The 24907-nt window shown below is 35.7% G+C and overlaps 3 protein-coding genes and 1 non-coding gene across 6 annotated transcripts; 2 read left to right on the top strand and 2 right to left on the bottom strand.

Annotated features, from left to right (window-relative positions):
- Positions 1 to 20: 20 nt before the first annotated feature.
- Positions 21 to 105, bottom strand: TRNAM-CAU (transfer RNA methionine (anticodon CAU)). Its single transcript is given in 2 exon segments — positions 21 to 56; positions 68 to 105. It is a non-coding gene; the product is annotated as a tRNA-Met (tRNA).
- A 654-nt stretch (positions 106 to 759) lies between these two features.
- Positions 760 to 1323, bottom strand: LOC146922712 (uncharacterized). Its single transcript, XM_085711602.1, has 2 exons — positions 1203 to 1323; positions 760 to 1118 (listed from the first exon to the last, which is right to left on the bottom strand). Exons 1-2 carry the CDS (start codon positions 1321 to 1323, stop codon positions 760 to 762), a joined length of 480 nt encoding a protein of 159 aa, XP_085567728.1.
- A 5390-nt stretch (positions 1324 to 6713) lies between these two features.
- LOC146922711 (uncharacterized) lies at positions 6714 to 16566 on the top strand. Its single transcript, XM_085711601.1, has 5 exons — positions 6714 to 6810; positions 12870 to 13123; positions 13234 to 13536; positions 14692 to 15441; positions 15829 to 16566. The coding sequence occupies exons 1-5, from the start codon at positions 6714 to 6716 to the stop codon at positions 16564 to 16566; spliced, it is 2142 nt and encodes a 713-aa protein (XP_085567727.1).
- Positions 16567 to 18709: 2143 nt separating this feature from the next.
- On the top strand, positions 18710 to 24150 carry LOC146922710 (putative pectin methyltransferase QUA2). 3 transcript variants are annotated; one of them, XM_085715511.1, is made up of 9 exons: positions 18710 to 18984; positions 19367 to 20218; positions 20426 to 20558; positions 21076 to 21316; positions 21420 to 21633; positions 21722 to 21894; positions 21984 to 22287; positions 22739 to 22877; positions 23621 to 24150. In XM_085715511.1, exons 2-9 carry the CDS (start codon positions 19605 to 19607, stop codon positions 23777 to 23779), a joined length of 1977 nt encoding a protein of 658 aa, XP_085571637.1. In that variant the 5' UTR covers positions 18710 to 18984; positions 19367 to 19604; the 3' UTR covers positions 23780 to 24150. The 3 variants fall into 3 exon arrangements, with proteins under 3 accessions (XP_085571637.1, XP_085571638.1, XP_085571639.1); XM_085715512.1 differs by having other exon boundaries at positions 19362 to 20218; XM_085715513.1 differs by lacking the exon at positions 18710 to 18984 and adding an exon at positions 19022 to 19219 and having other exon boundaries at positions 19362 to 20218.
- Positions 24151 to 24907: the final 757 nt, after the last annotated feature.

Here is a 24907-nt window from a genome sequence, read left to right as displayed (position 1 = left end):
CAATGGAGAAAAAAAAGTCATGGGGTGAGAGAGGCTCGAACTCTCGACCTCAGGATTACTCAGAAGCTATGAGACCTACGCGCTAGCCAACTGCGCCACCACCCCTTTATGTTCTTGTTGCTTATTTACAGTATAAAATTATTTGACTCATTCGTCACGTGTTATCATCTTTTACTACAAAAGAATTTAAGAAAGGTCTTTGTAACTTTGCTGTTTACTTGTGTATCTTTCAGTACTAGGATAATTTCATTCTATTTGTTTTCGGCATTATTTACTTTTAATGTCCAACGAACTAACTTTAATATGTCTTATAATGAAAAAGTTGATGCATGGCTACTACTGCAGTATAGAAATGGCTCGTATGTGGTGCATGACCCCACTGGCTGAACATAAATGGATCTCAACTTTATAATTGAAATTGTTAAGATTTCTAATTTACACTCGTCAGTGCCAATGTAACATACAAGTGCAGTTGGGGAAATCAGCAATTTTTGTAGTGTTGTTTAACCTAACAGCTTAATGAGTAACTTTATCGGTTTCATATTAGTATCATTTAAATTTTTTTTTTTTTTTTTTGGTAATCGGGGTTTGAACCCCGGACCTTACATATATTATGCATTGTCCCTACCAACTGAGTTAAGCTCACGAGGACAATATCATTTAGATTTTTTTGGTTACAGTGCTAAATGGAAGAAACAAGAAAACAAGAACAAAAAAAAAAGCTTTCCACCAAAAAAAAAAAAAAAAAAAAAAAGCTAACTACTCTCGGAGGAACAAAGTGCCATCGACATCGCTTCTGAGATTAACAAGATCAGCAAGGGGCGACTCATGAAAAAGAAGATCAACATCGGAAGAAGCTCCAAGCTTTGCCATGAAGTCTGCACATTGGTTCCCCTCTCTAAGAGTGTGAGAAACCGTCACATTGATTTGATGGAGCAAATGTTTTATGTCTTGGATAAGGACATCATATATATGATACCTCTCAATGGGGCCATTAATAAGATTAATGCAAACAAGAGAATCAGAATAGCAAGCAAACTCCGCATAACCCAAATCCTTTGCCATGATTATACCATGATAGATAGCAGAAAGTTCGGCCAACAAGATATTATTTGAGTCTGGAATAAAACCAGATAAGCCCGCAATGAATAGAACCGAGTCGTTTCATAGAACTCCACCAAACCCGGTTCTAGTAGGAGTACCATGATAGCTTCCATCCACGTTTAGAATTGCACCCGAGATATTATTATTATTCCATCTGGTGTACCTGTTAGTCGTAGCAGCAGTAACAGAAGGAGGAAAACTTACTAGAATGCTCTCCATCGAGTTCTTTATGTTAGAAGACAGACGATGCAAAGACTAAGTTTAACCACCCATACACATAAGATTCCGATAACGCCAAGACCACTAAACTGCAACAGAAAAAATGATAGCCTGAGAACCCTTAGCTCCCCTTCTAAGCCAATCGTGAGCATCAATAGAAGAGAAAAAATCAGCATTAGTGAAGCCTAAGTGGTGCTATAACCTTACCGAAAAAATACAGTCACGAACACAATGGAGAAAAGTCTCGTCCTGGACGCCGCAACGAGAGCAAATAGCAGAAGGAGCTATGTTTCTATGATTCAACAATGACAAAGTTGGGACAACATTATGACAAGCCAACCAAAAAAGGAATTTGTACTTTCCAGGAAGCTAAAGTTTCCAAATCCAAGACCAAAAATGTGAAGGCAAATTTTGACCAGCTGAAGCGGCATTTTTGAGAAGCCAATTATATCCCTTTTTTGGAGAATAAGTAACATTTTTGTTGTTGTTCCAAATGACAACATCTTCAAAAGTATCATTGAAATTAATATGAATGCGGTTTATGTGATCAGAGGCCACTTGAGATAGGTTGGTATAGAGAATATTTGTGTGCGGATCATTAGCGGAGAGAACATCTTTGACAGTGAGTTACAAGTCACGGATATCAATATAAGGGACAAGAGACCCAAGAATGCCGAGAGTGCTCCAATTGGTGAACCAAAAGGACGAAGATCCGGAATCCGCACGCCAAGAATACCCTCCTTTAAAGACATTTTTTGCTTTAATGACAGAGGACCAAATAGAAGAGCTACTCGAACTTGCATTTGCTTGAAGAACTTTATGCCCGGCTGCATATTTGTTAGAGAGGATTAACCCATAGTTTGTCTTGAACTAAATCCCAAACGAGCTTCTCAAGAAGGCAAACATTTGCTTCCCTAGCTGGTCTGATACCGAGGCCACCAAGAAACTTTGGACGGGCAATTTTACTCCAATCTACTAGATGAATACCTTTCTCATTTGAGCCTCTCCAAATAAAATTCCTAGTTGTTTGATCAATGTTGTCACAAATAGATTGAGGAAGCCAACTAGCCTGCATGTAATAAGACGGGTTGGAGGAAAGTACCGAAGAAGAAAGAGTTAATCTTCCAGGTTTGTTCAGCAATTTATTCTTCCAAGAAGCGAGTCTGGATTACATTTTCTCAATAATAAAATAAAAATCACTCCTCTTTGCCCTCCCTTTAAGAATTGGAAAGCCCAAATATTTGTCAAGAGAAGTGGTGCTTCTAATCCCAAAGATAGATGTTAGTTTAACAATCTTGGCTTGAGGGATACCTGAAGAATAAAATGCTCTAGACTTGGACCAGCTTATCTTTAAACCATAAATTATTGAATATAGTAATAATTTCTAAGATAAAATAAGTTTTATTAATTAAAGTCTCATTATTAATTGTTCTATTCCACCCTCGAGTACATCACACCGCATTTCGTGGTACTGTCCATTTTGTTTTTGTGTCATTGCGTGAGCCCTCACAGTTTTGTCCTTTGTAAAATGCACCTAATTATGGGTTGAAGAATACAAATGTTGTATATAAACTATCATCTCAATTTCCAAGCAATATGAAATTTGAAGGTGTATCAATCAGAACAAATTACCCCCAAGTTAAGGCTAAGGGAGAATTCGTGGGTCCCATCCTCCGATGAAGTCTTCAAACATTAGATGAGTTTGTATACTATAAATAGGAGTATATTAATAGTAAAACATTAATACTTCAATGATATTTTAGAAGGACAGATAATATAAGACAAACAAATACTTTAAACAAGATACCTAATATGAGATGGAGTTAATGAAGTATTATCTTGTACTTCATTAACAAGATATCTTGTACTTCATCGTTTATTGAGATTTCAAAAGTTTTAATACCAATTCTCTTATTATAGTTATAATACTGTTAGGAAACATGATATCGATGGATGAAGGAAAGAAAAACTATGAAACTTGTATTGATATTAAAGAGTGATATTACAAAATGATTGAATTAGCCCACTAATGGAGTGGTTACAACTATATATACTACTATAGGACTAGGACTACTTGAAGCTAAACTATATCTCTAATAGTCCCCCGCAAGTTGGAAGGTGTTCAAAACACTTCCAACTTGGGATGAGAAAATGCAACAAAAGATGCCGGAAATACATCGGCCAAGAGCATAGCAACAACCAAATGCTTATCCAACAAGAGGAAACCACAACACAAGGTTTAACCACTTGGAGGAAGAAGCAACAAAACAACGCTTAACCACCATCCGGTAGAAGCCAACATCAACAAAGCCATAAAAGGCACAACGCTTAACCATCAAGAGTTCTCAACCACTCAAGATAGAAGCACAAGAACAACGCTTAACCATCCTTGGACAAAAGCACAACAACGCTTAACCATTCATGACAGAAGCTTATCAACTTGGCTTAACCATCGTGAACAGAAGCACAATAAAAGAATCAAAGCCAGCATAAGCTACCAAGAAAGACGAAGAAGAGAACCATGGACAACAACTATTGCCACAAACTCAGTGATCTTCAAATAGAACCGAAACTCCAACAGATGTAGGCACCATGTAAGCCAATAATAAAATAATCTTTCTACAAGTCTTCAACCCATATGTTTTCAAGCAGCAGCAACAAAACCATATACGGCCATAGGAACTTGAATCAATACAACAATCAAGGAAACCCAATCCAAATGTGAAGAAACCAAGAGTTCATTTGATCAATCATTCTCATAAGCCATCTTCTCAAACACTGTTGAACCATTGTAGTAGGAAACCAAAAAACAAACTCCAATAGACACCAACATTGTGTACAATAGAATATGCAATTAACTGATGAGTGGCAGCAACAATCAAAAGATGTAGAACCAGCAGGGTTGCTCAATCAATGGCAGTCAAAACACATGAACACTCTTGTAAAATTAAGCAACCTCTGAGTATCCAAAACAATGTTAAGCAACAATTTCTGGCTGCTCAAACAGAACTAGTGGCAGTGATGAAGAAATCATACAATTCAAAACAAAATTAATTTGCTATTAATATAATACCAACTTCACCTCCAATTGGTAACAAAGAAACCAAATTAGGAAGCCTCATACCAATCTTCTTCAAACATTTACCACATATCAATCACATCCAATTAACCACAAACCATATCCAAATCTCAGGCAGTGATAACAACATCCAAACTATATCTCTAAATTACATTCAAGCATCATGTAAGAGTACCATAATAGTTACTGCTCCTTACACAAAGATTGATGAAAATCAATAGTTGGAGAGTGAAGTTTCAATTGCAACCCTCAAACAAAACACTAAATACAAAACATAGAGGCAGAGAACAACTCAAAACAAGAAGATTACCAAAGATACAAATGTAATGAAAAGGTTCACAATGATTTTCGGTTGAAGTTCCACGTGTTCAAACCAGTCATGAGGAATTACAGAATAAGCATTGCACAAGAAAATGCATGTAGTAGTTAACATCAACAACTCAAAGCAAATCCAACCCAATGTTGGAGCTAGACCAGAACCTGCACCAACGATCCAGGACAAGAACTGCAATATGCATTCGTGCAGCCTAGCAAGAGGTAGGAACAGTCATACCAGAACGCAAGAGGTAGGAACAGCCATACCAGAACACTTGAATGCATCAAATCAACTAGTGTTAATAACAACCATCGCCTCCAAATTGAACACAACGATAAGTTGTTTTCCAGTGAAAACTTTCAACAAACAGCTAGTGAGCACAATGATGCAGAAACAAACTCTTCAATCCATACCAGTATAAACGAATCAGAGGCTTGACCTAAAACGGGTAACATCAACAACTTAGTGATTCTCTGATCGAACACAAAACCAATTGATGATTCTCCAAAACGTTTAAAAATTCAGAAGTAACATATAGCAAAAACTCAAACAAGTATCGTGCGAAAAGAGAATCAACTGCATCAAAACCTCAAACTGAATTGATCGATTGCATCAAGCAAATCGATTTTAGAACCCTAGGATTTGGAATTAAGAAAACGACAAGAAAAAAATTACGATGTAAACAGAATTGCAAACCCTAAGATTTGGGGAAAATTGTGAAAACGAAATTGCAATTAAGGACAAAGTTGTGATCAGAGTTCAAGAACTGTTACAGATTCAAGAATGAATCGAAAGAGTCATAGAACAGAAATTTTGATCGATCAAGAAATCAGAATCGATGATGAAATTGAACTCGAAATCAAAAGCGAAATCGAAATCGGACGAGAGAATTACGATTGTGGACAATGTTTGATTCATGACATTAGAAGCGAATATCAAGGAAGTGAATCGAGGATAAAGGAAAAACGTAGAAGAAGAAGAAGCCAAATCTGAAGAAACAGAATTAGGATTTTCTCCAGAAGAACAAAGGAAAAAGAATCGATAAAAGAAAGAAAAAAAATATTGAGAAAATTGAATTTTCCCAAGAAAATGTAGCGGAAAATATCCTTCAAGGTGGATACCAATTTTGCTCTGATACCATGTTAGGAAACATGATATCTATGGATGAAGGAGAGAAAAATTATGAAACTTGTATTGATATTAAAGAGTGATATTACAAAATGATTGAATTAGCCCACTAATGGGGTGTTTACAACTATATATACTACTATAGGACTAGGACTACTTGAAGCTAAACTATATCTCTAATAAATACCAATTCTCACTATCTAACTTAGTTGGTAAGGACAATGCATAATACATGCAAGGGTCGGGGTTGAACCCAGATACCCCATTTATTCAAGGTGAATTTCTAACCACTAAACTACTGAAAAAAAAGACATTAAACCTTTAATTTACTTATCTATCTAAACCTTGCTAACCATACCAATGGAGAAATATTCTCTTGCAGTTCATTATGACCCGACTTTCTTGCTCGGAAGAATCTATTGAATTCTCGAGAATTTTGTCTTAGGCGAATATATTTTGTGGAAAGTGTCTTGACACGAGAATTGATCATTCGTAATTGATGGTTCGTAAGTTTTTTTTTTTTTTGAAAGAGGTGATTCGTAAGTTGATGATCAATATTTTCCAACAGATGATAGTGAATACTAATTAGATTCTTCTAAGTTTGTGGTTTGTTTTATATATGCTTTGGGTTAGTAATTGATGATTGTCCATGAATTCGTACGTAATATTTGATCGATTGTATGTGAACTGTGCGGTGATCATGATTTCTAGAGTTGATCAATATTTTCCAACAAATAATATAGTGAATGCTACTTTCTTCCCAAATAAGCGTGCTCTGTCCTCTCTCTAGAGCAAGACAGATCTCCATCCTCCCTTCCCCCTCATTCAAACCTCTCATCAAGATGTAGATCCAAGGTTGGTGGTGCGATGAGAGCCCTTCTCCGCACCACCGTTGCGACCATCTCTATCCGTGTCTCTTCCTTCGTTGTGTTCGTTCTCCTTTTCGTAGCCGACGCCGTCGTTGGTTAGTTTGGATGAGATTCGTTCTTGTTCTTCATCTCTTTCCGATCTCCGGCTCCGTTTTCGTGGGTTGACGTCTTTTTCGAAGTTTAGTCACGGTTGTTTTGGTTGCGGCAGCCGGAATCTCCGTGGGATTTCGGGGTTTCTCGTTTTCAGATCCTTGGTCGTTTTTCTTCATTTTTTTCTTTTTGTTGTGTTTGTGTCGTGTGGTTGCTAGTTTAGTTGGTGTTCCTTGCTGTCAGCTTTTGGTTTGGGTTTTGTTTCAACTTTTTGCAGCCAACTTTGAACCTAACCAACTGTTTGTGTAACGCTAGGGGTGTGTTTGTTTGGGCTTGGACGGGCTTGCAGCTTCAGTGACAACAGGGGATCAATTCTGCTGTTTGCTTTTGCATAAGCTATCCTTGGGTGCTGTTTTCTTTATTTTGCAGGTGTTGAATCCTATAGGTGTTGTTTTGTCGTTACGGCCGGTTCCGCTGGTTCAAGGGCTTGCTAGTTATTTACTCCGGCGTCAGACATCTTTCTCCTTGTCTTGGATGGCTGCATTTTTTCTGATCTAGGTTGTGATTCTACTACAGATCGGCGTCGCTGCCCGTGTTCTGTAGTTGTGTTTCATCTTCCTATCATTTTGGATTATGTTGCTGCCTGTTTTCTTGGTGAGGCGGTTTGTCGACGTAGTTTTGTAGCTTTGTCTTGCTCTTGCTCTTGTTGGTCGTGCTTCAATGGTGGTGGTGGTGGTGAGGGTGTCACAATGGTGGTGGTGGTGGTGATGTTGTGCTATGGTGATGCAATTGGTGGTGATGAGTGAGAGGTGGATGCTTGTTGGGGTGATTTCTTTCAGAAGCAACATCTGTTACACGGGTCCTTATTCGTCGTCACTAGCTCTTTTTTGTGCCTTTTGGGAGTTTTAGGTGTTTACGGAGCTTGGAGGGTGTGTCACGTTGTGTTGAGCCTTTTTCCTTTCGATCTATTTGTTGTTTTAAACTTCGCATGCTATGTCTTTCGTCTTACATATTGTCTGTTGGTTTTCGATAGGCCGGTTCATTTGGCTTCGAGATCGGGAGTCGGGGCTAGCTGCAATTTTGTTTGACTTGATTTGGTTTTCTCTGGTGTACCGGGAGCGAAGGGTGTCCTGCGGTTTTTGGGCTTTGTGTTGTGCTCTTTCGGTGGGTTGGAGGTCGCGGGGTGTGATAGCTGCATGATCCTTCGGTTAGGTGCTCTTCGAACGTGGCTAAGCTTGGGTGTTTGAGGTTGGGTGTTTTTTATTTGGAGGGTGTTCTTTCAGGGAGAGTAGCGACGATGATTGATGGATTTTAACGTGTTTATAGTGATTGTTTTTTAGGAGGTTGTTTTAGGTGGTGACGTGTTTTGGTGGATTTATCTTCACGGGTGTTTTTAGGTGGTTATGGTGTACCGTCTATATGCGGCACCATTTGTATCTTGTTTCGTTCATTCCTTGCGTCTTGCGGGGATGACGTTTTAATAATATTTGCCGATTCAAAAAAAAAATATAGTGAATGCTAAATTATTATTTTTAATAAAATAATTCAGAAACTTAGTCTTTATAGATGATGAAAAAATAATTATTTTTTTTAGGAAAAAAATAATTAATTTTTTGGAAATATTGTTTCATAAAATATACAAGAGTCTACAAATTACTCGATGAATTGTAAAAATAATGTGTTTAACTTAGTTAAATACATTACTTTTATAATTTTTCGAGTAAAATATAAAAATATACCTTTACCCAAGAAGATAGAAAAAGACGATAAATTACACAAAATAAAATTAAATTGATAATTGTCAAAATTATAATTTTCTTTTCTCAAATCTGCCAATTAGAAATATTAAAATAGAAATGCGTAAACTCATTCTGACCCTGAGCATAAGCCTCAACAAATTATCATAGCTGCTGTCAGTACATATATCATGTTCATGCATGTAAGGGATGGGAGGGAATGGGGGGTTGTGATCTGATTGCTCAGCCATTTGGTTTTGCATCCGAACTCTGCAGTAAAAATTTCCACTGCTCTTGCAATTGTTCACATTTGGGATTTGCCAAATTTATGTTAACTATACAACATTTATAGATCAATGACAATCATTTTTGGAAAGAGGCTCTCTCTTCTCATTACCAAAAAAAGGTTATTGTCATCTCTTTAGAGAAAAACTCTTTAACCCTTATTACGAAATTTCTTTAGAGAAAATTTCTTAAAGGAAAATGCTAGATAAAGCGAACAAAATTATCATAAATGTATCACAAAGGAGTATATAATAGTTACTTCATACAACTACGAATAGATGACAAAACGGGCTATGCCACCCTGTCAATAGCTCGTATAAAAAGATGCAGAGTGAGACGGATCAATTAGAGATATAGGATATAATTGACAAACTCAAATGAAAAACTAACAAAAACTATTAGTCTGTAACGTTAGTAACTTAAGTGACCGACCAAAGGAATGGAAAATATTGAAGGGAACCCTAATAAGATTTATAATTTGAAGAACCAAAATATAATAAGAAAAAATAAAATTTGAAAACCAAAGTATAACAAACAAAAAAACTTCAAGGAATCAAAAGTGTAATGTAGTCTTGGTTTTACAATATTCAAAGAGAGAGATCTCCAAATTGAAAGTGTGCCACTAAGCTCCAACTTGAGGTTTGACTTGAGCACACGGTTTACTCATTTCATAAACAATAATAACTTATATTGACTTATTGAATGTGTAATTGTTAGCTAAATGGATTTTCACCTGTAGCACCAAACGAAATAGGTAATATTAATAAGAGAAATGATATTTGAACAACCATTTTTGACAATTTTTGTGACAACTTTCTTTCTCATACTCACGTTATCTTTTTACTTTATCTCTTTATTGCTTTGGTTTTTATGTCAATATCTCATTTCCTTTATAAAATTTTGGTTGTCACAAAAGTTGTCACATATATGGATGTTCAAATAACACAACTCTATTAATAATGTTCTAAAACCAAGTACAAAGTGAGTTTCTACCAAACCGCCACAAACATATGCTAGCAAACAATATTTAATGAACGAGGCCAACGTGACCCCTCATGCAATTATGAATGTGAAATTGAATGTGAATGTGCACCAATTGTTTGATTTATTAAATTAAATTATTCTACCGTCATTTCAGCCTAAGTCAAAATAGCTAGCTTATTCCACTTCTGTCAACAAAGAAGTGGAGAAAGAATCCCATACCGACATGTATTAGCTTATTTAGGAGAGTTGTAAATACGATTGTTTTTTAGAAAAAAAGAATTTGATTTTTAAAGTTATTTGTCTTTGAGATGTAGTCTGATACACATAAATAAAATGCATGTTTGGTTGTGGAATTGATGATTGTGAAACCAACAAACTCAATTAAGTTTGAGTGGGTTAGTTTTGCTTCTAAAAAAATAACAAATTCAAGTTGTGAATTAGAAAAAAAAACTAGTCATCGATTTAGAGCGTCTATCAAGATAAAATGTCTAATAACGACATGGTGTAGAAGAAAAATAAGAGAAAAATATCCTTCCAAAAAGAAAAGGAGAGAGAAATATCATTATCATTTTTGCCTCAAATCTCAGTGTATTAGTGCATGTTTGTATTTATAATATATGTGATAAAAGTATTTTTAAAGAAAAAATTAACTTTGACATGTTTGAGTATTTTTTAGTAAAATTACTTTTATTCTACCGTGAATTTATGGTTTAAAGTTTTTGTTTTTAAAAGTGATTTTAATCTCAAAATTTATTGTGGAATCTATTTTTATGGGAATGTATGGCAAGATAAATTTTCACATTAACTAATTTTTGGGTTTATCTATTTTATAAAATGAATTGATTGATTATGAATTTTCATACACTAAGATAATGCCATTTCACATCACTTGACTCTTGACCCTTTGAATCATCAATTTTCTAAAGAAATAATATCATTCTTTTCCCTTTCTTTTATGCCTTATTAGCTTGACAAGCTGGCATTTAACCCTTAAAAAAGTTGAAACAGATCCATATGGGAAAAGTGCATGTGCCATTTTAATCACACATGTTCCATTCCATAGGACAAGATTAGTTGGCTATCTTTTTCCATGTTGTGGTTCATTAATTGTGGTGCCTTCTTAATCAATCTTTAGGTACCTTTCCTGTTTCTTTTTTTTTTTTTTTTTTGATGAAGTTCTTATTAGGCACCTATGTATTCTATTCTATTTTGTTTATGAATCATGATTCATACTTTCAGAGTGTACAGAGAGAATTTATATTGGTTTAAAATCCACCGGTAGAGTTAAGCGCGTTTCATTTATTATTTCTAATTAAAGTTAAGTTTCATATAGGACACTTATCAATTATTGCAACTCTTCCTTTTTTAGTGGAGGCTACAAACCATCTATATTGATTTTTGGGTTAATTATGTTTTTGGTCCCTACAAAATTGCAACCTTGTAAGTTTAGTCCTTACTTAATTTTAATAGCATTTTTAATCCCTACAAAAAAAATTTACTTATAATTTTAGTCCCTGCTAAAATAAATTTTGTTTAATTATCCTTAAACTCTTAAATTTTTAAACGATTCTTTTTATACAAGTTTAGAACACTATGAACGGTTCATTTACTAAAATCTATAATTTTTTAACATGAAATAAATTAAATATGAATTTTTTTAAAACGAAAAAAGTTTAAGATATAAGTAACAAAAATATGGACGTAGAAATCAAATTTTTGCGATATTTTTTTCGGAGGACCTTTTAATAACATTCTTAACACGCCTGTAAAAAATTGTTGAAAAACTTAAGAGTTTAAGCATAAATTAAACAAATTTGGATTGAGTAAGGACTAATATTGAGTGCAGAAATTTTTTGTAGGGATTAAAAATGCTATTAAAATTAAGTAAGGACTAAACTTACAAGGTCGCCATTTTGTAGGGACCAAAAACATAATTAACCCTTGATTTTTTAACAGAAGAAAAACATTAAAAATACTCAAATACAAAATTGTGATACAATACTCTTTTATTTCAATCATCAATATGATATGATACCAGAAAAACCTTATGTGCAATTTGGACGAATTAGTCAATTATAATTTACCACCACAAATCCACAATGGCTAGTGTTTTACATAGTTACTAGTTAAAGGCAACTCATGTACCATGATTCAAGTGATAAATGATCTGAACCTATGAAGCCCAGATACGGATACCGGTACGGGTACGATACGATACGGGTACGGGAATACGCAAATTTTTCAAAATTTAGGATACGATACGGCTAGGATACGTCAACAAAATTTTTATACTAAAACTTATATGTATGTAAAATAATTGAAGAAAATAAACATTGATTAAAAGAACTCAACACAAATTTTGATTAACTGAATCATCTCTCTCGTTACCTTCATTCACAAGAAGTATAATTTTAAGCGGTTCATCGAGAAACAATTCTAGTGATGCATATCTAAAATTGAATCATATATATCTCCACCGAATGTTTACAACATTGTCTCACTTTTTTACTCTTCATCTTTTTCTAGGATACGTATCTGTGAAGTATCTTATAAGTATCCTTGTGTATCTGCGGAGTATCGGATAAGTATCCGTTAAAATATTTTTTAAAAATTTAAATAATTAATTCGGATACTTCGTGGGTGCGTATCCGCGAGTATCCGTGGAGTATCGGTATCCGATACGTATCCGGTACGGATACGTCTCCGTTTTGGAGTATCCGGGCTTCATAGATCTGAACTTCTTAAACAATTGATCGTGATCCGGTAATAATAAAAAAAAGACAACTCGTATTGTGCAATTATAAATTTAAGCGCTTATTAAAAATTGTAACTATAAAATAATTTATTTTCTCTTTACTTCTTTGGTGAAATGTAATAATATAAAATTATGGGTTTCTTGAAGAGAATTGCAAGGATGCCGTCAAATGACTGAAAAGAAATTTTGAAAGTTTTGAAAAAACGAGACCGAAAACGGAAGACAAGCAAGGTATCCAAAAATTCAAAAGGTAAGGCAATCGATGTTTCTACTACGGATTCATCGAAAAATTCTTCTTCTTCAGTTAATAATGACTGGGAAAATTGGGTATTGGCTCATGGTAAAGCGGAGGGGGTGGCGAAGGATGTTAAAGTTATAGGTAAGGCGATTGGTGTGAATTTTAAGGGTGATCCAAACAACAGTTTTAACTTACTGACGCGGGCGGGAAGGAGAGAGTGGAGGGCAGCAGGGGGTGATGAGGGTTCAGGTGAGGGAGTAGGAGGACTTTTGGGGAATGTTGAGGGTGCAGGTGCGGTTAAAGATGGGGGAGGTGTGCGGGTTCAATGAAGGTTATTTCTTATAATGTGAGGGGGTTAGGTGGTGGTGAGAAGAGGGCGGAGGTCAGAAGGTTAGTTCAAGAGAAGAATCCTTTTGTTTTATGCATTCAGGAATCTAAGCTGAGATCTATTGACGACTTGTTCATCAAATCTATCTGGGGACATACTCATTGTGGTTATTCTTATCAACCGTCTGCTGGAGCGTCTGGTGGTTTAATAACGGTATGGGACAACTCTCTTGTCGATGTTTGGTATTCTATGAGTTTTGGTCATGTGCTTGTTATTACTGGTAGGGTCATTGCCACAGGGGAGGACTTTATGATTCTTAATGTGTATGCTCCTTGTGATTCGGCGGCTAAAAAAGATTTGTGGGAACGACTGGTTCCTTTTATTTCTAGTAGGACTGAATTTTGTGTATGTGTGTGTGGGGATTTTAACTCTATTCGCACCAGTGATGAAAGAAAAGGGAGGAGTTTGGTTTTCAGATAGGTGGACGCGGACTGTTTTAATAAATTCATTGATGATAGTTGTTTGATTGATTTGCCAATTTGTGGTCGGTTGTTTACTTGGTATTGCGGTGACGGAGTATCGATGAGTAGATTGGATAGATTTTTGTTGTCTGAGAAGTGGAGTTCAGTGTGGCCTAACTGTATTCAGGTTGCACATCAACGGGGTCTCTCCGACCATGTTCCTTTGATGCTACATGTTGATGAAGAAAATTGGGGACCCTGTCCGCTGAGAATGCTTAAATGTTGGTCAGATTTTCCGGGTTATGCAAATTTTGTTCGCGATCAATGGAATTATTTTCAAGTCGAAGGGTGGGGAGGTTATGTGTTGCGCCAAAAGTTGAAATTAATAAAAAATAGTTTGAAAGAATGGCACAGACAACATTCTCAAAACATGGAAGGTAAAATGACGCAGGTAAAAGAACGCATTTCTTAATTTGACTCTAAAGGAGAGGTGGCGACTCTTAGTGAGGCTGAGGTGGAGGAGCTCCATGATTTGTCGGCTAACTTGCATTCCATGGCTCGGATAACAAATAGTATTAATTGGCAGAAGGCTAGATTGAATTGGTTACAAGAAGGTGACGCGAATTCTAAATTTTCCATGGTGTTATGTCTGGTTGTCGGCGTCGTAACAACATTAGTTTGATAACAGTTGATGGAGTGGGCGTTGAGGGAGTTCAAAACATCCGATCGGCAGTCTTTAACCATTTTTCCAGCTATTTTAAATCTAGAGGTGCTGTTCGGCCAAGTGTGAGTGGCCTCCCATTCCGTAAATTATCTTTCACCGAGGGGGGTAGCTTGACTAAACCGTTTTCGATGGACGAAGTGAAACAAGCTGTGTGGGAATGTGATAGTTTTAAAAGTCCGAGTCCGGATGGTATAAATTTTGGTTTCTTAAAAGAGTTTTGGGATTTGATAAAGGTGGATTTCATGAGATTTATATCGCAATGGAAAACTGACGAAAGGTATCAACTCGACTTTTATAGCTATGATTCCAAAGGTAAATAGTCCGCAAAGGCTTAATGACTTTCGACCGATATCTCTGGTGGGCTGTATGTATAAGGTGATTGCAAAAGTCTTAGCTAATAGACTTCGAGGTGTTATGGGCAGCGTCATTTCCGACACCCTATCAGCTTTTGTCAAAGGAAAGCAAATTTTAGATGGTATTCTGATTGCCAATGAGGTGGTTGATGAAGCAAAAAGGTTGATGAAGGAAGTTTTAATGTTTAAAGTTGACTTCGAAAAAGCGTATGATTCGGTCGACTTACTTTATCTTGATACGGTGATGGCCACAATGAATTTTCCAACTCTTTGGCGTAAATGGAAATCAGAGTGTGTGGGTACTGCGATGGCTTCGGTCCTTGTAAATGGTAGTCCGACTGATGAGTTCCACATGGAGAGGGGCCTTCGTCAAGGCGATCCCCTATCTCCGTTCCTTTTTTTTTTGTTGGCAGCAGAGGGTTTTAATGTCTTGATGAACTCTCTAGAAAAGGCGAATTTGTTCAATGGTTACGGTGTGGGAGGTGCGGGTGTGGTTAAGATAACTCACCTACAGTTCGCAAATGATACTCTCATCATTGGTGAGAAGAGTTGGTTGAATGTTAGAGCTATGCGGGCGGTGTTGTTATTATTTGAGGAGATTTCAGGGTTAAAAGTTAATTTTAACAAGAGTATGCTGACAAGGGTTAATATATCCGATAATTGGTTGGCGGAGGCGGCATCAGTGTTGCATTGCAGAAGGGGATCCACTCCTTTTGTTTATCTGGGGTTACCTATTGGTGGGGATTCGCAAAAGTTGAGTTTCTGGAAACCGGTGGTTGATAATATTACTGCTCGCCTGTCTTTGTGGAATAATAAATTTTTGTCTTTTGGAGGTCCCCTGATATTACTGAAATATGTCCTGTCTTCGCTCCCAGTTTACTTTCTTTCCTTCTTCAGGGCCCCCACAAGCATAATCTCTTCTATAGAATCTATATTTAAAAGATTTTTTTTTTTTTGGGGGGGGGGGGTGGTGAGGATAATAGAAAAATTGCTTGGATCAAATGGGATTCCATTTGTGTCCCAAAGGAGGAAGTAGGGTTGGGGGTTAGGAGGTTGGGCGCTTTTAATTTATCTTTGTTGGGGAAATGGTGTTGGAGGTTGTTGATAGATAAAGAGGGCCTTTGGTATAAAGTGTTAAAGGCCCGATATGGTGAGGTAGGGGCGGCTCCAAGAGGGTGGGAGTCGTGGGTCATTGTGGTGGAGAGACCTTTGCCTTATTCGGAGTGGGGTTGGTGTGGGAGCGGGTAGTTGGTTCGAGGAGAACACTCGCCGTGTTGTTGGTGACGGCCACAATACTTTATTCTGGTTAGATAATTGGGTTGGGGAAAGGCTATTAAGCCTTCAGTTCCTCCGACTCTATGATCTTGCAGTGAATAAGGAGTGTTCAGTGGAGGAGATGGCGAGAAGGGGGTGGGAGGAAGGAAGGGGTGCTTGGGTGTGGAGACGTCGTCTGTTAGCTTGGGAGGAGGATAACGTGAGGGAGTGCACTTTATTATTACTTAACACTGTTTTGCAGGAAAATGTACCTGATACTTGGAGATGGAGTTTAGATCCCATTCACGGTTATTCAGTTCGCGAAGCTTATCGTTTTATTGCTTCAAACGAGCAAGTCGATAGAAGCTTGGTAAATGACGTTTGGCATAGGTTCATTCCGGCTAAAGTTTCTTTGTTGGTGTGGCGCTTGCTCCGCAATCGTCTTCCTACGAAGGATAATTTATTGCGGCGAAGAGTTATACATGTTAATGATTTTGTCTGTGCATATGGCTGCAGTGAAACTGAATCAGTTAATCATCTCTTTTTAGGGTGTGGTGTGCCCAATATGGTGTGGCAACTTGTTCGAAACTGGATAGGCATTTCGACGGTGTTTCCCTGTCAGGTGAAGGAACATCATACTTAATTCACTATGTTGGCAAGTATACCTAGAAGCTATCAGTGTGTTCTCAAAGTTATTTGGTTTGTTTGCGTTTGGGTGATTTGGAAGGACCGTAATGACCGTGTTTTCAAAAATACGGGTTCAAACTCCTTCACCCTCGTAGAGAAAATCAAATTGCATTCTTACTCGTGGCTGAAAGCTAAATGGCCTTCCTTTCATTTATGTTATCATAATTGGTGGCAACATTCGTTCCATGGTATGGGTGTTAGATTGCAATTGTTTTGTTTTTTGTGGTGCTCCAACTTTTTGGCACCTCCCATTTGTATACTTTTGAACGTTGTTTTTCTCAAGCACACCTTGTGCGGGGAATTGCAACGTCTTTATTTATATTAATATCATTTTGATTTGTTCAAAAAAAATATAAAATTATGGGTTAAATATGTTTTTGGTCCCTATAAATATACCAACTTTTCGTTTTAATCCTTCTAAAATTTTCCTTCAACTCTTAATCCCTATAAAATTTTCAATCACTAGTTTTGGTCCCTATTTTTAAGTTAATTTTTGTATTTTTTTTAATGAAATTGTGCATAAATGTGTAGAATATTGTAAAATAAATTCCCCAAAAAAATGAGAATTTTTTAATAAAACATAAATTAAATATGAATTTTTAACCGTCAAAAATATAAAAATTCATATTAAATTCCTGTTTGTTTAAAATTCTAATTTTTTTTGGGAGAGTTTCTTTTAATATTATAAATTTTTCTACAAAATTTTATTTAAAAATATAAATACTACATATGAATTTACTTTAAAAGATGGACCAAAAGTGAAGATGGAAAATTTTTGAGTGACCAAAAGTTGAAGAAATTTTTTAGAAGGACTAAAACAAAAAATTAACATATTTATAAGGACAAAAAACATATTTAACCTTAAAATTATTGACAAACTTCGTTTACTAGTTGTTTTGGATGTGCAAGTTAAAAGAATTGAATGCTTATTAAAGACTAACATCAACAGAATCTATAAAATGAATGATTTCTACCCTTAGACAAGAAAAAACTTAGAATATAAAATGAGTGATATGTGGTCAAGTTTTAATATTTGAAAAATTAACATATTAAAAAAAAAAAAAGCAGATAAAAACTTGGCTTAGTTGCCCTTACAGTCGCCTATTTTTGTTGATATACGACTTTGATTTTCTATTTACCAACATCCAGAATTATAGCTTGCTCAACAAAATAATCCAAGAATATAGTTACAAATCTCACCGCCAAATTGAATAATGAGTTGACAAATCACTTAATACATGGGAATCCCTCTCAAAATGAAATATGGGTTAAAATTGAGATTTTTTTATTTAAAATATGAGACCCAAAATTGTGAATATCTACAAATGAGTTTCTTTTTTATGAATTGGTATCCTTTGCGCAGAACTGTAAAGATTAATGATAAAACTCTTTCTTCAAAGATTTAACATTGTTGTATTTTTTTAGTTGAATTCATACCTAAAATCTCTTATCATCATATCTAAGTGTTTTTGAGTTACAAATACGAGATGATAAATGTATTAAAGTAATCAAATAAATTCAATTTTAGGTTTTTCCTGTTATGAAAAATAAGATAAATAAAAACTCTAGGTAATTTTACATCTATTTAGTTACTCTTCTATAGACCTCCAATGTTGTAGCCTTCAGATTTATCGAAAGATATCTTTCGATGAAGATTTTGTTACTCTTCTTTTCTATTGAAAGATATCTTTCAATGAGGATATTCGTTTGATTTGAACAACACATAAGTTTTAAAGAGTAACCATCTTTAATTTATAGTAAAATGTAAGATAAAAAAGATAACCGCGTGGACTTGCGTTGACTACAACAACTATCCAAGTTCGAGTCCCAAGATCTAACCACAACGAGGATATAACACTCTTGCAACATACACAGACTAAACACAAACCCTAAAAATCCGTTCACTCTTATCCTAAACCTAAGCACTTAAAACCTTGACCCCGACACATCACCGACATAGTTCATGTTCTTGACAAGAACATAACTTTGTCTTTTTACCATTAGATCAAACTAAACAATTCATAAAAGTTAGAGAAACAATATTTAAAAAACTTTTAGTACTAGGAGTATATAATAATGTACTGAAAACCGAAGCGAGCAGACAGTGTCTGTGCTCACGATCGGATCAGTACAAAATCTGCTTGCATCCTGCTTCCTTCTCTTATTACTTGTAGCAAACTCATTCTTTGTCTCTTTCTTTCTCTCTCCCTCATTTTTTTCTCTCTCATTTCCAATGCACATTAATCATTCGACGAATTGACTCTGTGAGAAAACTACACAACACTACACAACAAAACCATTAACCTCTTGTGTTTTGCTTTGCAAGTTAACATCATCATCATCATCAAAAAACCATTAAACAAAACTACTAGGGGTACTATATTATTGCTACTTTTTTCTTTGATCTCTTTGTTGTAGTTTTTTTAGTAACCATTGAATTGAATAGTGATTTTTTTTGACTTGTAAGTGAAAATTCAATATTCTATAACTTGTTAATGCTACTTCACCAACCCATATACTTAAAGTTTTCAATTTTTTTGGTTTTTGGTTATAATGGTGACTGATATATATCCATTTCATTACTGGGTCCGTGATTTATATCAGATGCGGTGAATTAATTACTGCTATTTCTTGTCTTTTATTCCTCTGTTTTTGATTCCCTTTTCAGAAGAAAAAGTTTTGTTTTTTACTTCTTTCTTGTTTCTCTCTCTTATTTAACTTTCATTTTTTTTTTTCTTTTCATTTTGGTAGTGTAGACTTGTGATTCTTCAACTGGAGCTGGATTCTCAAAAAGGGTTATTCTCAAAAAACTTATAACTATGTTGAAGTAAACAACACTCTTGTATTGGTTTTTAGTCATCATTTTCAGTGTCAACAACATTAATTGTTTGTTTGAAGTTTGAAGATTGAAAGATTGAATTTTTCTGTGTTGAAAGAGTATGTCTAGGCCTCTACATCGAGGTGTTTCCGGTACTCGTGTACCGGAAAACATCAATGATGATACATGGGACTCTCAATCCAAAGATAAATCAGAAAAAGATGATTTTGATAGAAGGGGTTGGTTCTTCAGATCACACCCCTTTAGCATTGAGGTCTCCTTTGAAGTTGTTGTTTTCAGATAAAGAGAATGGTTTTGCATCTGATCCAATCAGTGTTGGCTCACCAAGAAGCCGTTTTAAGTTGATGATGTTTTTGGTGAAATTTAGTTTAGTTTTTATAGTTGTTTTTGCTCTTGTTGGATCTTTTTTGTGGACTTTGAATTTGTCATCTTCGTCAAGAGGTCGTGTTTACCATGGTTATAGGAGACTTCAAGAGAAACTTGTTTCAGATTTGTTGGATATTGGTGAGATTTCTAGGGGTGCTTCAAGGTGGAAAGAATTGGAATCTTGTTCTCCTGAGTTGGAAAATTTTGTTCCTTGCTTTAATGTTTCCGATGGAAATGAGTTTGAAAGGAAATGTGAATATGAGCAGAGTCAAAATTGTTTGGTTCTGCCACCAGTTAATTACAAAGTTCCTCTTAGATGGCCTACTGGAAAAGATGTTATTTGGGTTGCTAATGTGAAAATCACTGCACAAGAGGTTCTTTCTTCTGGAAGCTTGACCAAGAGGTAACTAACATGTGTCTTTTCACTGTCAAGTAACTTCATAACTGCGTTACGGGGAGAACCTGTATATTACTGGAATATGTGGCTGATGCTGGCGAAATTTCTGTTTCGATGCTGTTGCCAATACCCGCAATTACGGTTGCGGATATTCATATCTATCACACTTTTTGCTAGTGAAGTTATAACTTTTTTTTTTCCTTTCAATTGCAGGATGATGATGTTGGATGAAGAACAAATTTCCTTTCGTTCAGCCTCTCATATGTTTGATGGAGTTGAAGACTATTCACATCAGATTGCTGAAATGATTGGACTTAGAAATGAATCTTCCTTCATACAAGCTGGTGTAAGTACATATATGTGATCTTTATTGAAATTGGTAAATTGAGCTTTTGTTGCGTTAATTTTTTTTTTTCCGGTGGTCTTTATCCGTTGTATTTATACTTCACGTATTTGGTACACACTGGATGTTGGGTTCAACGTATATAGGGGGGGATTTTCTGTTGACTTAAATAGTAGTCGCAGTTACAGTTTGGAGAATCTCAGTCAAACGCAGCTTTTGCGAACTCAATCGCTGTTGCTTGCGGTTTCGGCAACATCAAAAACCGTCATGTCTTGGTCCATATTGTGGTTGGCAAACACTGTAGATAATAACTATATAAATGATCATATGTATATCGTAATGCTTTTAGCTTGTACTTTGTTCAGGAATTGTTTGTTCTAAGCTATGTTGAGAGTGACTTGAGTTTTGACTTCTGATAGATTTTGGTGACTTTGAAATCGAGTTGAATTAAGTTTGACTATGATATTCCTTACCTTAAATGTTGTTTGATTGATAAATGTTTGCATCCTGAAATTTCCAGATTCGAACCGTACTAGACATAGGTTGTGGCTATGGTAGCTTTGGAGCACACCTCTTTGACAGTCAAATTTTGACTTTGTGCATTGCAAACTATGAGCCTTCTGGTAGTCAAGTTCAGCTTACTCTTGAGCGAGGTCTTCCTGCTATGATTGCTTCTTTCACTTCAAAACAGTTGCCATATCCATCTCTGTCTTTTGATATGTTACATTGTGCAAGATGTGGCATTGATTGGGACCAGAAAGGTATTTGAGTTTAGGATCTAAATTTTTTTTATCTGGCTTCAGAACCATAATTTTGCTGTGTTAAATCTTGTGTTCTAATTGACAACCACATTATGTGGAATAGATGGCAATCTCTTGATTGAAGCTGATAGACTTTTAAGACCGGGTGGATACTTTGTTTGGACCTCACCGCTTACAAATGCTCGTAACAAGGAGAATCAGAAAAGGTGGAAGATTGTGCACGACTTTACCGAAAATCTGTGCTGGGACATGTTATCACAGCAAGATGAAACTGTTGTATTTAAAAAAGCAAGCAAAAAGAATTGTTATACATCAAGGTAATCCTGCTTTACATGATGTACTTATGATATATTATTTAACTATTGTGTAGCCCTAATTCTTAGTATTACCTGTTTTTATTTCCAGAAAGAAAGGTTCTCGGCCCCTGTGTGGTAGAGGTCTCGATGTGGAGTCTCCATATTATCGCGAACTGCAAAACTGCATAGGAGGAACACAGACCCGCCGCTGGCTTTCAATTGAAAAAAGGGAAAAATGGCCTTCTCGGGCTAATTTGAACAAGAATGAGTTAGCCATACATGGTAATTGTTATGTAACTTATGTTATTTATTGAAGTGACTGTACTGTAATTGTTCTTTCTTAGTGAATAAATTTTTCTTATTGCTATTAGGATTGCTGCCTGATGAACTTGGTGAGGACTCTGACAGCTGGAAAGCAGCAGTGCAAAATTATTGGTCACTCCTGTCGCCTGTAATATTTTCTGATCATCCGAAGAGGCCCGGTGACGAGGACCCTTCTCCGCCTTACAACATGTTCAGAAATGTGTTAGACATGAATGCTAACTTTGGTGGCTTTAATTCTGCTTTGTTGCAAGCTAGAAAGTCTGTGTGGGTAATGAACGTGGTCCCAAGAACTGGACCTAACTATCTTCCCTTGATCCAGGACCGAGGTTTTGTCGGCGTTTTGCATGATTGGTACTTTAATCTCCTTCCTTTTGTCCTTATATGGATTCCCTGGCATGTACTAAATTTACTTTCTTTCCACAATCTTTTAAATATTGGTCCCTACTTCATACAGAGTCATGGTTTCCTTTATAGCTTAGTTTTTTGAGGTAAAATTGTAATGTCAATTTCTTGATTATGGTCTAACTATTTTAGTTTCCATGTGTAAAACTAATATTCTGTAATATTATCAAATTTTTAGTTTCACTAGACGTACAAGAATTCAAATATCTGACATTTGCTAACAAATATGTTGATAAAGTTGTAAGAAATTAATAATGAAGCTTGCAAAATATTTAAACTTGGTGATTTAATGTTTTATTTTTTCACTTACCTTTGGCTCAGAGTCTTGCAGAATTGTTTCTAATTGCTAGACAAGATTGCAGCTTTCTAACTATTATAATCATTTTTGTGTGGCCTCTAGGTGCGAGGCCTTTCCGACATACCCGAGAACCTATGACTTGGTGCATGCAGCAGGGATTCTATCCCTTGAATTTTCCCAGCCACTTAGGTGCACCATGCTTGATCTGTTCATTGAAATTGACAGGTTACTTCGCCCAGAGGTATGTAAATTTAATAATGTGAACTATACTCTATCTCCATTCCTTTCCTTCCATTTGGTTTTAGAGTGAAATATCAATTTGTATTTCAAATTGTAGGCATCAGACAATTTGATACTTGAAATTAATGCAATTATTAAATTATTCCTAAAATAAAAAATTCACTATCACATCAGATTTTTTGGGTCAATTAGTTTACTACCTAAAATTGTGTCCAAGAGACTAATTTGATCTAGAGAATTTTCAATTTCAAAAATCACTTCTGAAGTTTTTTATTTTAGGTCACGCGAATTGTGCGACCCCTATAAAATTTCATGTTAGTCTCTTAGAATTGGTGGTTCACTCTATGAATTGCCCAACTTGGTCCCTTACTTTTACCAAACTTTTATAAAATATCATGTTAGCCCCTCACTTAGCAAAAAAGTTCATCAAGTTAGTCCCTCTGTTATGTTATCAGAAAGTTTGTCATGTCAGATTGGTCCTTGGAGTTACTCAGAGAGTATCAAGTTGGTCCCTGAAATTAGATATCTAATGTCTATTTGGTCCTTCCTTACACTTAACAAATTTTCGACCATGAGATTTATTTGACAAACTTTCTGAAAAGTGAGGGTCTAAATTAACATTTTTATCTTAGTGGGGGACCAAATTGACACATGCTGGCAAAGTGAGGGACTAATTTGGACATTTACTCTTGATTTTATCATTTGGAAGGACTTCTGATATGCTGTTGTTTGTCATGTGTGCAGGGTTGGATTATAATTCGCGACACTATTCCTTTAATAGAATCAGCTAGAGTCTTAGCAGCCCAGCTGAAATGGGAAGCAAGAGTGATCGAAATCGAAAGTAACAGCGAGGAGAAACTCCTGATATGCCAGAAACCTTTCTTCAAGAAACATGCAATCTAATTCATTGAAAAGTCCTAAAGAAACTATACCATAATATACATATATTCATTTCCAATTTCCATAATTATCATAAAGTTCTGCCATACAAAGTGAGGATTGAAAAGGGAAGAAGAAAAAACAATAGAGGATGATACCACCGCTTCTCCTGTGCAGCCGTAAGGCGTGCATAGGGTCATGTAATTACCACACAAGCAGCTGACAAAGAATATTGGTAGATTTATTTTTTATTTTGATGTCTAATTAGAGTTTCATAAACACAATTATTTATTATTGGGAATAATATGATATAATAAGTTGTTGCTCATTGTTGTGGTGTATAAAATGCTCAGTGGTCAATTTCCCCCTATATCATAGAATTATTTATTTTATCATTTTCTGGGTTATTTGAATTTGTTGTCTCCTTATAAGCTCATCAAAGCTGTACTTCATAGCTTTAAAGCAGTTGATAATATGAAATCTAAATCACAGGCAATCCACAGAGGTGTGCCGTCGATGCTACTTGTCAACGGATCAAAATCTGGTATTCCAGCTAGATACTTATGCTATATCCTCCAAAGCTCTTCTCTAGTTGTTTTCTCGCTATCCTCTTTCATACCAAACTTCACCATGAAGAAACCATTACCTATATCAAATATATCATTCATTCAAAGGGAATGAAGTTTGTGCATCATCGCGTAGTAACCAATAGTTTTCCTTAGCAACTTAACAATCACTGCCTAATGCAAGGATTTCCTTATACGCTCTACAATTTCCTCATCCTAGAAACACTTGGGCTTCATATCTCCATCTTCAAGCACAATCTTGAAGTGATTTTGCTCTAAGATCCGTTTTCTCAATTCTCTGATAAGGTTCCTCAATCCCCATCAGCTGTATATGAGACAACTTTGTCGGAGGAGGAACGAGTCATGCGGTTTTTCTCCAAAGAATTGTAAGATTTCTTGATGATAATGGTTCAGATAAGATTTGACCCTAACATCTGCAAAAATCTTCTTGAAACTTCTTTGCAAGAGTTGTGTGTCTGTCTTTTCGTAATATGTTAGACTAACATTTTGGATTCCGACCATTTTAGTCCGTGAGAAAAATAATGCCTACAACAACCGCGGACAATTACATAAAAGAAATCATCAA

This window comes from Medicago sativa, chromosome 5, assembly GCF_051527215.1.
Source record: "Medicago sativa cultivar Bolivia chromosome 5, Bolivia_mono, whole genome shotgun sequence".
Taxonomy (NCBI): Eukaryota; Viridiplantae; Streptophyta; class Magnoliopsida; order Fabales; family Fabaceae; genus Medicago; species Medicago sativa.
This window is presented reverse-complemented; position numbering and strand designations above follow the sequence as displayed.